Source organism: Galleria mellonella, unplaced genomic scaffold (genome assembly GCF_026898425.1).
Source record: "Galleria mellonella isolate WM207_F2 unplaced genomic scaffold, CSIRO_AGI_GalMel_v1 utg133, whole genome shotgun sequence".
Classification (NCBI taxonomy): domain Eukaryota; kingdom Metazoa; phylum Arthropoda; class Insecta; order Lepidoptera; family Pyralidae; genus Galleria; species Galleria mellonella.
Window position 1 is genome coordinate 95,902 of NW_026441990.1, and position 14,450 is coordinate 110,351.

Genomic DNA, 14,450 nt, shown 5'->3' on the forward strand with positions numbered 1-14,450 from the left:
AGGAACATCCTCTAGTTATAAATTTATTGTATTAGTAAGATTATACAATATCATCGGTAAGTTACACAGACAATTATATCTATGGGACAGAACAGTCTATGGGTCATGCAAAAATGTACAGTTTGACGTTGTTATTAGGTTCTATATCTATTCTAGGATCTCTGAAGACATCTAAGGAACATATATTAAGGGGATATAAATAAAAATACTTTTTACATTTAATATTTATTTACGAACTAAAAAAAGAAAGGTCATAATATGGTCCCAATAATGTCACGACCATGTCAATTAAAGAAAATATACAAAACTTTATTTATTTATCTTTACAGAAGTAAAAATAGTACAAAATGCATCAATTAATATGGGAATGTGAAAGAAATGCAATCATATTCTGAAAACAATTAGTATTTAGCACCAAATAAATTTAAAGTAAACAAATATTAAAAAATGCACTTTTAAATACGAAAATTGATAAAATATATAAAAAAAAGAAACATTATTGCTATTAATTTTTCCAATAATAATAATAATAAAGTAATAATATGTCACTTATCTAAAATTTTTCATTTACATACACAACAATACTTTTGTTAAAAATAAATTTAATTTAATCAACAATTTTGAATTTTAAATATCAGTGTTTATACATTTTTTTTCATAATCATAATCCAAGATATTATTACTTTGAAAAAAAAAAATTATTAGAGACAGTACAGCTAAAGGTTATGTATTTTTTTTTAATGGATAATAAAAGAGATTAATCAAAATTAAGACAATGTAACATATACACGGCAGTATTGAATAGTAAAAACAATTTAGGTACAATTAAAAATTTTTTCAATCTTGTATAGAAATGGAAACAGCTTATTTGATTTTATTGTTAAGCTTATATGATAATTATAATTACCTTAATTACCTGAGCTTTGAGTATATATACGTGTACACGTAGTGTTGTTGTCAAAATACCTTTATTACACAGAAAAAAAACTTCATAAAATGTTTTTAAAGTGACAACCATCTATGTATTTCCCAGCAATCAATAAAATTTTATTTAAGGATATTTTTTTTATCAATCTTGTCTGATGTGAATATTCTTTATGATGCTCCAATATTGGGGCAAATGTCACAATAAGAAAAAAAGAAATACTTTACCATAAACAAGCTATCAGATTATATTTAAGCCTTATACTGATTAGATTGATAGACAGATGGTAATCATGCATTGCATGAAAATTTAATAAATAAATTCTGGACTTATTTATGATACATCATACATATATCAATCTAATCACTAGGCTAATCAGGCAAAAACAATTCATACAGAGTGCTCTATGAGAGAATGCGTCCATTATTTGTCTGAAAAGGACGGTATTGGTTCAAATACTTTTTAATTCAAGAATGAAACAAAATACAAAATAATTTTATTCTTAAAAAATAATAATTAAGAGTAAGTAGGATAGTATGATGTAGTCAATTGACTATGCTTCTCTATTGCTAGCTTACCTTTACTATTCTATATCACTTTCTTTATAAATTATTCTTCAGAATGGATCATACAGTAATATTCAGAAACAATAATTATAACAAAACTTATTTTCAATCTGTAAATGTTTTTCAGTATTTAATATTTGTACAGTTGTACGTAGAGAATTGACTGTTACATTTTACACGGGTGTCATAAATACAGGTCAATGGCTTTTATTTTTCTTCATATTGTTGGAAAAGTTTTCAAAAATCCAAAGACAAGTAAAAACATTATATAAAAAATTATGTATGAAAAAATACTAGACATGCTGTATACTGGTACAGTAAAAATCATGAGAATAAAAGAAGGTTCGCACTCAATACAAACTGTTTGATGATGGTGATATGCCTTTCTTATAGCTTCCTCGGGTATCTACTTCCTGGGCTGATGGATGTTTGGGCTTGGCTTAATATTAATGTGTGCTGGAGGCTTAGGACTATGGGCCACTTGGGCCGCTTCTGGAGTGAAGTCAGCATTACCTCTATTTGGAGCTCCAGAAATGGAAACTGGATTGGAAGGAACCGGTGAAGGACCAGAGAGACCGGTAAGGTCTTCATTAGCCGGTTCCTTTCCAGTTTCTTTAGTGTGGGGCGTTTTGTGTTGTGTGATTCTCATGCCACCAGCCTTCACTAAACAAAAATTTATTCATATATTTATAGATTGTCTATGACTTAGAATTATTTTTACTATTGTATGAGTTATTTTAATTTGTGCTTATAATAATATTATTGAAATACATATAAAATTAATATAACATAAAAATATGTTTACAATTTAGGCAAAAAACAGAGAAACAATTAAGTAAACATGGAGGTTTGTTTGTGTAAAAAAATATAATCTATGTACACTACATTGATTAGATTATTGTTGATACCTTCAATGAACTTTTACATGTTGTAAACATATTTTCAATAATATATGTACAACATTAATATATTTACTTTTTTTTTATTCAAATTCAAAATATTTTTTTATTCATGTAAGTATATTCCATTTATTCATGATAGAAAGCTATAAATATTAGCATATGTTAATATATGCATATTTATTGATATATCAGTGTCACCTTGAATTTCTTTTTCTTTGTTTAGAACAACATTGAGTAATTGTGAACGGAAAATTGATACGATGTGTTAGTTTATCGCTTAATGACGGCATCGGTTCATTTTCAAGGACATACCTACCCTATTTACCACTGAATAATATTTATTTACGTATTCAGGTAAAACTAGGACTTTGTTTCTATTTGTAAGTATTATAACTTTTGCATCGAAGATAACAATAAGACATATACATTTAGTGTATAAGAATTTGAATGAACCTTATGTTTGCGATTTTCAAAAGTTCTTTATTTTGTTATAAAATAATGTAAACAAATAATACATAGGTGAAACAATGCATACCTGCAGGCGGATGACCCGCTTTCAGTTGGGTATTTTCTTCAGTCGACGACATTGCTACTTAATTAAAATAATATTTAGACTTATCAAAACTTTAAATGCTATGAATAATGCGCAAAAACATGTAAGTAAATGGTCAACGTGTAATGTAAATCGTCGATTCGTAGCAATGGTAATGACACGAACTCTACCAAATGTCACTTTGACGTTTACTGTCGAATATCTTTTTTTTTTTTTTTTTTTTTTTTTTTTTTGTGGCGTTCACCCCGATATTAGGGTATTTTGCCAAGAACAAAACGGGGAAACGATAATAGTAATAAAAATACCTAACACAAACGAATTTAGAAAGGATAAGGATTAGGTCTAGGATATTTATAGGATATGAAGGATATACTTGTACATATGAGAATATACTTATAAATATATAGGAAAAGCAATTGATGCAACTATAAATGTATTCATGTAATATAACTAAATCTTAATATTGTTATCATATATATATGAAGATAGTATTTTATAGATAATAGGATCATTGGAAGAAAGTAGAGTAAGAATAGAAGTTGGGAATGGAACACGGATGGATCGGAGATGATTAAAAAGGAGGTGTGGTCAAATTTAGAACATGAGAAGAATATATGATTCAAGTCCGCCACTTCAGCACCGCAATTACACGACGAACTTTGTACAATACCAAGCTTGTATAAATGAGAAGGTGTGCATACGTGACCTAGACGCATACGAGTTATAATAGTTGTTGCGGTCTTTCCAAGCTTTAATTTACAAAACCATGGTTTGAAAGGAATATCGGGTTGTATAAGGCGATAAAATCTTCCTTTTATTGTACTTGTTTTTTCCCAATATTCCTTCCAGGCATACCTTAAATATATTTTTGGGAGACAAGCTAGGTCACTACAGTAATTATGATACGGATACATATCACCACAAGTTACAGCCTCTCTTGCAATAAGGTCAGCTTTGTCATTGCCGCTAATACCACTGTGTCCTGGTAACCAGGCAAAAGAAACGGAATAACCTCTCAACATGCAAAGATAAAGACTTTGTCTTATGTCACAAATAATGGGATAAACTGGTTTTGATTTAAACGGATATTTGGCTAGAGCTTGCAAAGAGCTCATAGAGTCAGTGAAAACTATTGCCTTATGTAATTTCATTAAAAGTATATATTCTACAGCTTTTAAAATACCATAACATTCCCCGGTAAAAACTGAAGACTCCGGTGGAAGTTTAATTTTTTGAACGATATTAAATTGTGAATGAAACACACCCACACCTACACAACCGCTATTGTCTGGTTTTGATGCATCAGTAAAGATGTAGTGCCATTCATTCCATTCAATGTCAGTTATAAACATAAATTTGGCATTCAATTCTGAATCATTTTTTAATAACCCAAAATCATATTTAATATTAGGAGATAAAACTAAAGATTGATATGAGCATTTATAAATGGGAAAACAGGACGATGTAAAAGTGGGAGATTCTATGGATTTATATTTTTCATAACTTTGTATTAAACATGGAGGTTTTTTATGTTTCCAATAAGATGAAGACGAAATAAAGATATGTAGTTGAGATAACTTTTGAATAAGCGGATGATCAGATAATTGTAAACAACGAAAAAAGAAGCGATCAGATAGATATTGTCTTCTTAAAACCAAAGGTGGATCACCGACTTCGAGCTGTAAAGCATTGATTGGACTTGATTTCATTGCTCCAGAGATAATCCTCAAGGCCTTTGATTGAATTAAATCCAATTTCTTAAAAGCAAATGAACTTCCTGGAGCTAACAAAAAAGTTCCATAATCAATGACACTCCTTATAAGACCATTATAAGCAAGTTTTAGTGAAACGGGATGTGCTCCCCACCAAACTCCAGCAAGGCACCTAAGAATGTTGAGGTTACGCTCACATTTCGTAGAAATATAATTACAGTGGGACAGACCTGTTAATTTATTATCTAGCACGATACCTAAAAATTTAATTTCAGTCTTTATAGGAATGTATGAGTTATCATAAAGCACCTTAATTTGTTGCGGTGATCTCATTCTTGAAAACAAAACTACACTACTCTTGGTTACAGAAAGATTAAGACCATTTGCATCTAACCACGTTTTTAACAAATCTAATGAATCAGATAATTTGGCAGAAGCAGATTCTATGGACTTCGCAATAAAATATAATAAAAGATCATCAGCATATTGTAAAATTTTGACGGATTTATCAAGGAATAATTCTAGATCGTATGTGTATATGTTAAATAAGATTGGACTGAGAACAGATCCTTGTGGAAGGCCTTTCCATACTGTTCTAGATAATTTGGTATCTTCATCTAAATTCATATATATTGTTCTTTCTGATAAAATATTAATAATGAAATTAGAAAGCATTACCGGTACATTTAGAGCTTGTAATTTAGTTTTTAAAATAGAAATTATTACATTATCATAGGCAGAATTTATATCTAAAAAGGCTGAGAGGATTGACAAATTTTGTGAGAAAGCTATATGAATATCTGAAATAAGAATGCTCACATTATCTAAGGTGCTCTTACCTTTCCTAAAACCAAACTGGTTCGGGGATAGTAAGTTATTACTTTCTAAAAACCATTCTAGACGGTTTTTCACTAAATGTTCAGCTAGCTTTAGTAAGACAGAGGAAAGTGCAACAGGGCGGTATGAAGATGGTTCAGAAGGTGGTTTATGAGGCTTTAGAAATGGTATAATAATCTGAGACTTCCATGAAGTAGGTATATTTCCCGAAATAATTATGGAATTAATTATATTTAAAAAGTAAATTAATGTCGCATCGCTAGCATTTTTAAAAAAGGAATACGGTATACCGTCTTCTCCCGGTGCAGAGTCTTTAATAGAAGCTAGAACACCTTTAAGTTCTACTAGAGTAAAAGGAGAGTCAAGTTCGAATAATTCGTCAGAGACGGATAGAGAAATATTGTAAAGGCATTCCGGCACATAACTAGGAGCAAGACGATCTAAAAATTTATTCGCTAAAGTTAAATCGAGTGCAGAACGTGATGTATGATCACTAAAGGCAGATCTGAATCTTTTAATATTATTCCAAACGACTGATGAATTAACTTCTGGACAGATAGAAGAACAAAATCTTCTCCAGCCTTCTAATTTCTTTTTTTTCAGTAGTTTTCGAGTAGAACGTGAAACTGCGGTGTAAATTTCAAAATTTTCTGGTGTCATGTAATTATTATAATTTTTTTCAGCCTCTTTACGATTTTTAATTGCTTCCGTACAATCTTTGTCCCACCAAGGTGGCGAGGGAATTTTCCCTGAAGCACTATTTTTAACAGGAAATAATAAATCAGCAACCTCCTTCATATTTATCATCAAGTCATTACAACATTGATGTTCATTTCCATGGTAAACAATAGGTAACTCCGATATTTTATTATCTAAATATTGTTTGTAAATATTCCAGTCTACATTTGATAAATTATATTTAAGCCGAGGACCACTCTTTCGACTTGAGGGAATGGAAATTGGAAAAGAAAGAATGAGGGGAAAGTGATCGCTTCCGAAAGTAGAGGAATGAGGATACCACGACAGTGAAGAAGCTAAATCAGAAGAACATATTGAAATGTCAGGAGCACTAAACCCTTCATTCGGTGCAGTTCTACGTGTTGGTACATCTGAGTTAATAATACATAAGTTGTAAGTGTCAATTATCGTCAGGAGTTTTCCACCATAAAAATTAGAAGTAGAACTGCCCCACGATTGGTGTTGAGCATTAAAATCGCCCATTACGAGAAAAGGTTTAGGTAAAATTGAAAATAATTGTTCTAGTTGTGAATATATTTGGCATGTAGGATCAGGAATATATAAAGTAACAAAACAGATACCATTTATAATTATAGCAGCTGCATTAATGCCGCTATATACAGGAAGCGAAAAAGAAGAAAAAGGAAGGGAGTTTTTGACCAATATGGCAACACCGCCATATCCGTCAGCTCTATCATCACGGAGACTTGTAAAGCCTGAAATCCTAAAAGGATATCCTGGCTTTAACCAAGTCTCTTGTAGATCTATTATAAAAGGATTATATTTATTAATCAAATAAAATAAGTCTGATTTCTTGTTTGTTATGCTACGACAGTTCCACTGAATTATTAGGACTTTGTAATCCATTGTGAGAAGTTAATAATTGAGAAAATACATTGTAAATGGCATCGTTGGACGGTGGTAAAGTTGTTTGTATCATTTTCGATTGCGATAACACTTTAATAAGCATGAGAATAATATCAAAGATGGATTGATTATTGTCAATATTATTTGATGATAATGCACAACCATTAGAGGGAGCAGGAATATTATATTCCTTAACTATGGCTTCATGGGCAGAACGATCATATCCTTGTTGTGCTTTTTGAGGAGAGCGTGGTTTAAGCGTAACTGTTTTTTTATGTGATGATTGAATATGTGGTAATGATGATTTCTCTTTGAGGAAAGAAGATTGAAAATGAGATTTATTGGACGGAGATGATGATGTTAATACATCTGAATATAGTTTAGAAGTGGGAGGATGAAATTTTGATGCTTCAGCATAAGAAACACAACTGTGGGCCATTGTTTCTTTAATGGCTTTCTGACGTGCATATTCAGGACATTTCTTACTAATTGCTGAATGAGAACCATTACACAAGATACAAGAAACATTTTCCTCATCTACTTCACATTTATCACCTGTATGATTTTGCCTGCATTTATAACACCGAGGATTTGAACGACACTGCATCTTGACATGTCCGAACCTACAGCAGTTATAGCATTGGATAGTGGGGTAAATGTACAAATCTACAGTTAATGATGTGTAAAACATAAATACTCTTTTTGGTAATATTTGTCCATCAAAAGTAATAACAATGGTTTCAGTATTAATAAAACTTGGTTGTCCTTCATTAATGGTCTTTTTCTTAATTCTTCTGGTTTTTAGAATTCTCCCACAACCTATAGGTACTGATATATTTTGGATTACTTCCTCTTCTGTCCAATCTTTAGGAATACCCCTCACAATTCCCATACGGGTTACATGGAAAGAAGGTATAAATGCCTTAAAATTATGTGTTTCTAAGTGACTATTATTTAAAAATGCATTTGCATTTTCAAAATTTGAGAAAGAAAGCGATAAACGGTTTCTTCCTATTCTTTTGAGGCTACCATTCACTATATTATTTATCTTATTAGTGTGTAAAAAGCGACCAAATGCAATAGGATGTAATGTAGTGTTATCATTAGGATGTGTTTCATTTTTTTGTACATGAACGACATAAGGAGCTACATCCTCGGCATTGTACAAAGTTCTGCTTAAAGTACTGGGTGGAGAAGCAGGTTTAACAGACTCGGTATTATTTACAACTGGTATTGATACTAGAGTTTGATTCTCATCCTCAATACATTGACAATCACTATCTTTAATTTTAGATTCGAGACCTTTGGTGTGCCTCCTTCGTTTTTTATTGCAATGTTTGCAAATGCGACGTTCGCCACGTACTCGCTTACGTTTAGAACTTGCAACGCTAGAACCATCTGTGTCCATACTAGATTCACCCAATATATCAAAACTATTATTAAATGGGATAGTTATATTTGCAGACACCTGAGGGGTTGTCCCCCCAGGGTCTATAGGTGGATCCATAATGTCTAATTAATATAGGTAATTTACTTACCAATATTTACAGCAACAAACACTATTACTACAAAATATACAATTATATATACAATCTAATACACAATATATAAATAAGACTAATCCTTATATAATTAAAAATAAAATTAATTTAAAGAAGATCAAAAAACACTCCCGCTTTTTTAAACGTTTCCCGCGCTTTTTCGTCGAATATCTTAGCGACAAGGTGTTTTAATTGTAAGATGTATTACAGATTGATATTGTGTGATATTACAATAAAATTACACACATTTTTAACTCTTATAATATTTTCTAAAAAAAGTTTAATATTACTGCAAATTATATAATTAAGTATACATAATTTAGTATAAAAATTAAATTATTCCAATATAATTTTTTTTTTTACGTAAAGAGCCATCTCGTGGATAATAGGAAAATTATATGAGATGAAAAATTCCTACTTAAAAGTTATCCTAAAGAGTGGAGAATCTAAAAGTTGTCTTCGTTAATACTACTATATAGTATTTTTTTAATGGATGATAATGGAATGGTAACACCACCCGCACTATCGGTATACACCGGCGGGGCACCAGTGAAGGATGATAGGTGAGTATGAAACAGGTCAGTTAGCCCATCGTGACGAATTCAACAAGAATTGTTCACGATGGTTTCCAGGGGGAACCACGTGTAGGTCGACCTAATAAGGCATATTGTTAGCAATGAGGCTGTCAAACTCCATTGCTAACAATCCCTTTCCCCCCACTAATATAGTATTATTATTAACTGTGTTTAATATTATAAAGACGACATTCACAAGGTGTGTTTTAAGAATTGAATCCCGCCACATGCACATTGGTGAGATTTAACTGAGACATTTTAATATCTTTGTTATTTGGTTCTTTATGTTTTGTATAGTTAGTTCGTAGATAGTTTACTTTATTCCGCTAAATTACTAACATAATTTTTCGAATTCTTTATCCTTTTGTTACATTTTTTTTCCGTAAAGTAAGAGTAAAACTTAACGGAAATAAAAATATGATGTAAAATTTTGAATAGTCTTACAAATATTTTTGAGATGAGATTTAGTCAGATTTCTCCCTTCTCTTATTTTTAATGTTGAACTAAAACGATGTAACTAATAGGTAATAAGAAAATAACACAACACTTTATTTCCAAGCCTTTAATCTGAACCTTCTCATTGGAATAACTACGTCAGCATCATCCCTTCCTGGTTTCATCATATCCCTTTGGAGTTCCACGATAGTTCTCAAAAAAAAGTTGATAACTTGGTTGCAAGTTCCGTCTCTCAGTCGAGGGTAGTCCTTGCGGGTTGGAAGACATCGGCCACTGATCATGATGGTTTGATGCGCGAGGGAAGTAAGGAGACGTTTTAGAATGTCTATCTTTTTGGTAGCCGCCAGAGGCCGCAAGCGAGTCACGAAGCGCAGTAGGTATTCTAGGAGCATGGCGTCCTCCTGGGGGTTTAATTAATTAGATGTATAAAAAAACTATAAATAATCAATAGTTTCTTGGCCCAGTGGCGTAGGAACTATTATATACAGATCGTAAGTTTGAAACTGGCTTTTACAAAAAAAACTCTATGTGTTGGAGGATTATGCGACTAGGCTAGACGCTAGATGCTCTTCTAGTCCTTACTTTAAACTTTCATTTTGTCGTATTTAAGATTACGTTTCAGGGTGGGCTTGGCCTCTTAAAAAAAGCGTATATATACTGTCAGACATTTACTTGGTACTCGGTTGAAAGCACTGCTCGCATCCTGAGATGGGCATCAGATAATTCTGGGATGGATACAGAACACCCAACCCTTAAATCTTAAATTCGCCTATGCGATACAGGCTTCACCATTTACCTAAGTGGCAAACCAATCTACCATTACGTTATCCCTCGTTGTCGAATGTATGAGATAGAACGAGACAACAATCTTCGGCATCATACATTAATTTAAATGTTTACTACTACTTAGGCTCGAAACATATTATAGTATCGGTCTCGGCTCGCTCTCAGTTCACTCTCGGTACACTACAATTCAGGCCCGTTCCGTTCTAGTCACGATCAACCTCGAACCGAACTGTTTCTACTGATCATAGCGAGAGCGGGGCAAGAGCGGATCGAGACCGGCATTATACTATGAATCCGACTTTACAATTTGTTTATACAGCAACATAATAAGTAGATAACAATAGACAACTATAGATAGTTTTTTTTTTTTTGGAGTTTCCTTACCATGGGCAACGTTAGCAAGCAGGATTCTACGTTCTGCGCGCGGCCCACTATTGCGGCGAGGTCATCCCGGTCCAGTACTGGTTGCTTCAGACCTTCCAGCCACTCGCACAGCAACCACGTCAGTACTGTCGGGTCCTCCTGAATCATCGTAACAACATTTAAATAAACCAACCCGAACAAAAAAGCTCTTGTAATATATACATATATAAGAGAATGTTTTATTTTTAATATTGGCCGCAATATGCCGGCTCACTAAGTTCTATTTGACGCTACGTTGGATGAGTCCGAGGAATATAAAATTGTACACCGTACCATAAAATTGTGCATTGACTTTCCTTTGATATATTTCCTTCATCTTATAATTTATAATTCCACTAATATAAAATTATGTAAACGATGTTTGATGAATGATAATAAAATAACAAACACACGAGTTGTACCTCCTCGTCGATCCTATTGATTGCATCTCGCCTCTGGTTGATGTCCGTTCGCATTTGCTTAAGATACTTGAGCTTGTCATCTGGAAGACTGTGGTGATCCACGACGAATGCCTACCGAACAATCAGAGGGCTCAAATAATTGATTATTAATATGCTTAATAAGGAAACTGCCCGCAGACTCCCAAAGACATGGCAAATGAAGCTATTTACCTATAGTAGGGATTTGTATTCGTATTGGATGATAATAGAATGGGAACCCCGCTTGCGTGATTGGTATAGGTTAGCAGAATGCCAGTGAAGGATGATAGGTTAAAATGGAAACAGATCAGTTAGCCCCTCACGACGAATACAAAAGCGACGGTTTCCAGGCGGAACCGCATGTAGTTTGACCTGATAGGCTATATTGCTAACAATAGGATTACGAATACCCATATCCCTTTTTTACTCTGGTTATAGTTTTACGTACTTATTTATACAGGGCGAAATCGAAATAATTTTAACGTAGTATACACAGTGACATTGAATATTTATTCACAAAGAAACATGATTTATAAACTATAAGAAAAATTTCGCCTCCCATAAGCACCATGTTAGTAATCTAAATCATTGGCATTAGATACCTTAATAAAAAGATGGCTATGAAATTGTATAAATTCTTTCCAACGTTATACCTCGTGGACCTGCAGTGCGGGTAATATACCATTGGAGGCACCCGTGATTCTGCTGACGGACTCCAGGTTGCGTTCAATATCCTCCTCCACCGGGTCCCGCCACTTCACCATTGGCAAAGCTGCTACTTGATCTGCGTCACAATTAGTTTGAAAAATGATTTTTTTTTTATATCGGACTAACGACCCGGTTTCGCACAGTTTTTTTTTTCAAACTAAGCCCGTGATCGGATTAGTCTTAAGAGTAAAACTCTTCCAGTTCTTTCTACCGATGAGGTTGCACCATAAGATTTATACGTATCATTTCGATTTAATACTCTAAAAAGAATTTTCTATTCACCTGTCGGAACTTCTTCCGGTGTTGTGGGGTCCGGTACTCGGGTCTGCTTCAGCCGGTACGCGAGAAACGCTTTGTAGAACGGACGGTTCCTCACGCGAAAGTCGATCCCAAGACTTCTTTGGCATCCGCATAGTTTTAGAAGACGTTCACATATGCAATACACAATCTGAAAATACCACATACCATGCCTATTGTATGAGTAATTCTTTATTGTATTAATCTAATTTCCAAGAAAGGTTGAATTAGGCGGGCAGCCGATTGTAAAACTAAAAGCCAATCTTGAGTAATATGGATAAAAAAATATTACGCTGAATTCAAAATTTATATAATTGGGATAAGGATAGGGAGATGATGATGATGATGTAGTTACTCTAAAAAGAAAGTAATTCTTCATTGCACAGTTTTAAAATCATCAATCTACAGCATATTTCTTTTAGTACCGATCATTTAGTCATTCATTGTTTTAGTGCCGAAGAGAATCATGAACTAAAGATAGAATTACAAAATCTATCTTCGTTTGTAATGGTACTTCTTCCACTAGAGTTTCAGACGTAAAGCATCTCTACGTGTTTCGGCTTGAAGAGTGGGATACGATAGTGAAGTTATAGGGTACAGAGTCATAATCTTCAAGAATGGTGGCGTATGGACACCATGGCAGATTGGCAGCGAGGGGTACTATGGGCATTGCAGAGACTTACAGTCACGTTCATGGAATATTGATGTCCCTAGGTTACGGATATTACTTTCCATCAGGTAGGTTATCCAGGTTATTTGTTATATTTAGTACGAGTATATAAAAAAATGGAGCATAAAAGGTAAAGATATCGTTTATATGTATATAATATTCATTACCTTAGGTAATTCTTTAAAAGCCCTTTCTTCTAAGCCGTGCAGTGTCGCCCGTTGTCTATATAAATATTGGCGTAAAGTGAACTCAGCTGTCTTGTGGTCTTTAGTTAACATTATTGGTTCTCTGAAAGAAGTTTAAATATCTCTCTTTACACCAGCCACCAAATGGCAAATGCCAAATGAACCTATCGATAGATACGTTTTTGCTGTCGTATGAATGAAACATAATGAAATAGCAATATGCGCACTAACAAAAACTTTTATTATTGTCTCTTGTCTAATTTCGAAAATGGTTGCCGAAATTACTCGTAATAAGTCAATCCAGTTATTTTACGATTAAAAAGAAGATTATTACCTTCTTATGAAAATGGAATGATAACCTTGTCTGCGCTATTGGTATACACTAGGTGAATAACAGTAAGGCATAATAGATAGTAATATCATAATAATAGATAGCCGCCGTGTGTGCTCCGGCATAGAACGGGCCGCCCCTTCCTTTCCCGTGGGTATCGTCAGTGAGTATCGGGATGGGCAGCAGCGTCCCTCTTAAAACATTTCTAAAAGCCTAACTGCGGTTGCCAACCCGTGACAACTACTGACAAAATCCCCCAAGGAGCTATATGTCTAGCAGTGGACAGTTAACAGCTGAAATAAAATAATGAAAATAATAGTTGGTCAATCACGACTTGTCGACGAATTCATCAAAAATTAACCACAATGTTTTCCAGATGGGATTACCTGGGAACTACAACTTGACATATTGTTAGCAATGGTCTTGATTGACTCAAAATAACAATATTTTCCACCTCGCTTCTCTGAGATTACGGTTTTTTTAAGAAATAAAAATGCAAAGCCAATTCCGTGTACGTTAACAGTGAATGATGATAGATGAGGAAGAAGTCAGGCTAATTAACCAATCGTGACAAATTCACCAGAAAAAAAGTTTATAGCTTATACTTACTTGGAACTGAACACAACAGTCTGCGGCAGTAAATAGTGCTCGAATTGCTGCACGCAAAGTATCTGTCCGGAGGTCTGGACAGACTTGGGCCTCTTCTTGCGGACTAATCTGATTGCGTCGTTGGCTCGTACCCGCAGGGAGTATACCAGGTAGCACGCTATGAGGACGCCGGTGCGCCCTAAGCCTGGAGACAAAATAACAGAATAAATCCTATAATTATTATAATCTTTTTTATGTAACTTTTTTCTATTATAGCATGACATGTGATTACATCATCCTGAGTGAACACAGGGATAAAAAGGTCCATAAACTAAATCAACTGAAAAGAGAATATTCTCTCGGTTGTTCAA

The 14,450-nt window shown here is 33.7% G+C and overlaps 2 protein-coding genes across 3 annotated transcripts in view; both read right to left on the reverse strand.

Moving 5' to 3' along the window:
* Positions 1-1,433: 1,433 nt before the first annotated feature.
* LOC113511121 (death-associated protein 1) lies at positions 1,434-3,117 on the reverse strand. Its single transcript, XM_026894718.3, has 2 exons — positions 2,929-3,117; positions 1,434-2,154 (listed from the first exon to the last, which is right to left on the reverse strand). Exons 1-2 carry the CDS (start codon positions 2,978-2,980, stop codon positions 1,898-1,900), a joined length of 309 nt encoding a protein of 102 aa, XP_026750519.1. The 5' UTR covers positions 2,981-3,117; the 3' UTR covers positions 1,434-1,897.
* A 6,647-nt stretch (positions 3,118-9,764) lies between these two features.
* The window catches only part of LOC113511225 (protein tyrosine phosphatase domain-containing protein 1-like), a 29,748-nt gene continuing 25,062 nt past the window's right edge, over positions 9,765-14,450 (reverse strand). For both annotated transcript variants that reach the window (XM_026894842.3, XM_031912111.2), the window contains 7 exons: positions 14,101-14,284; positions 13,143-13,263; positions 12,291-12,456; positions 11,954-12,084; positions 11,283-11,393; positions 10,843-10,980; positions 9,765-10,073 (listed from right to left, as the gene is read on the reverse strand). In XM_026894842.3, coding sequence (XP_026750643.2) covers positions 9,765-10,073; positions 10,843-10,980; positions 11,283-11,393; positions 11,954-12,084; positions 12,291-12,456; positions 13,143-13,263; positions 14,101-14,284 — 1,160 coding nt within the window. The remainder of the gene's footprint in view (positions 10,074-10,842; positions 10,981-11,282; positions 11,394-11,953; positions 12,085-12,290; positions 12,457-13,142; positions 13,264-14,100; positions 14,285-14,450) is intronic.

Excerpts from the sequence above, each read along its gene's own strand:
- LOC113511121 (XM_026894718.3), bottom strand. The coding sequence starts at position 2,980 with ATGTCGTCGACTGAAGAAAATACCCAACTGAAAGCGGGTCATCCGCCT. Across the intron at positions 2,155-2,928 it reads AGCGGGTCATCCGCCTGCAG|TGAAGGCTGGTGGCATGAGA; the intron begins GTATGCATTGTT and ends ATTTTTGTTTAG.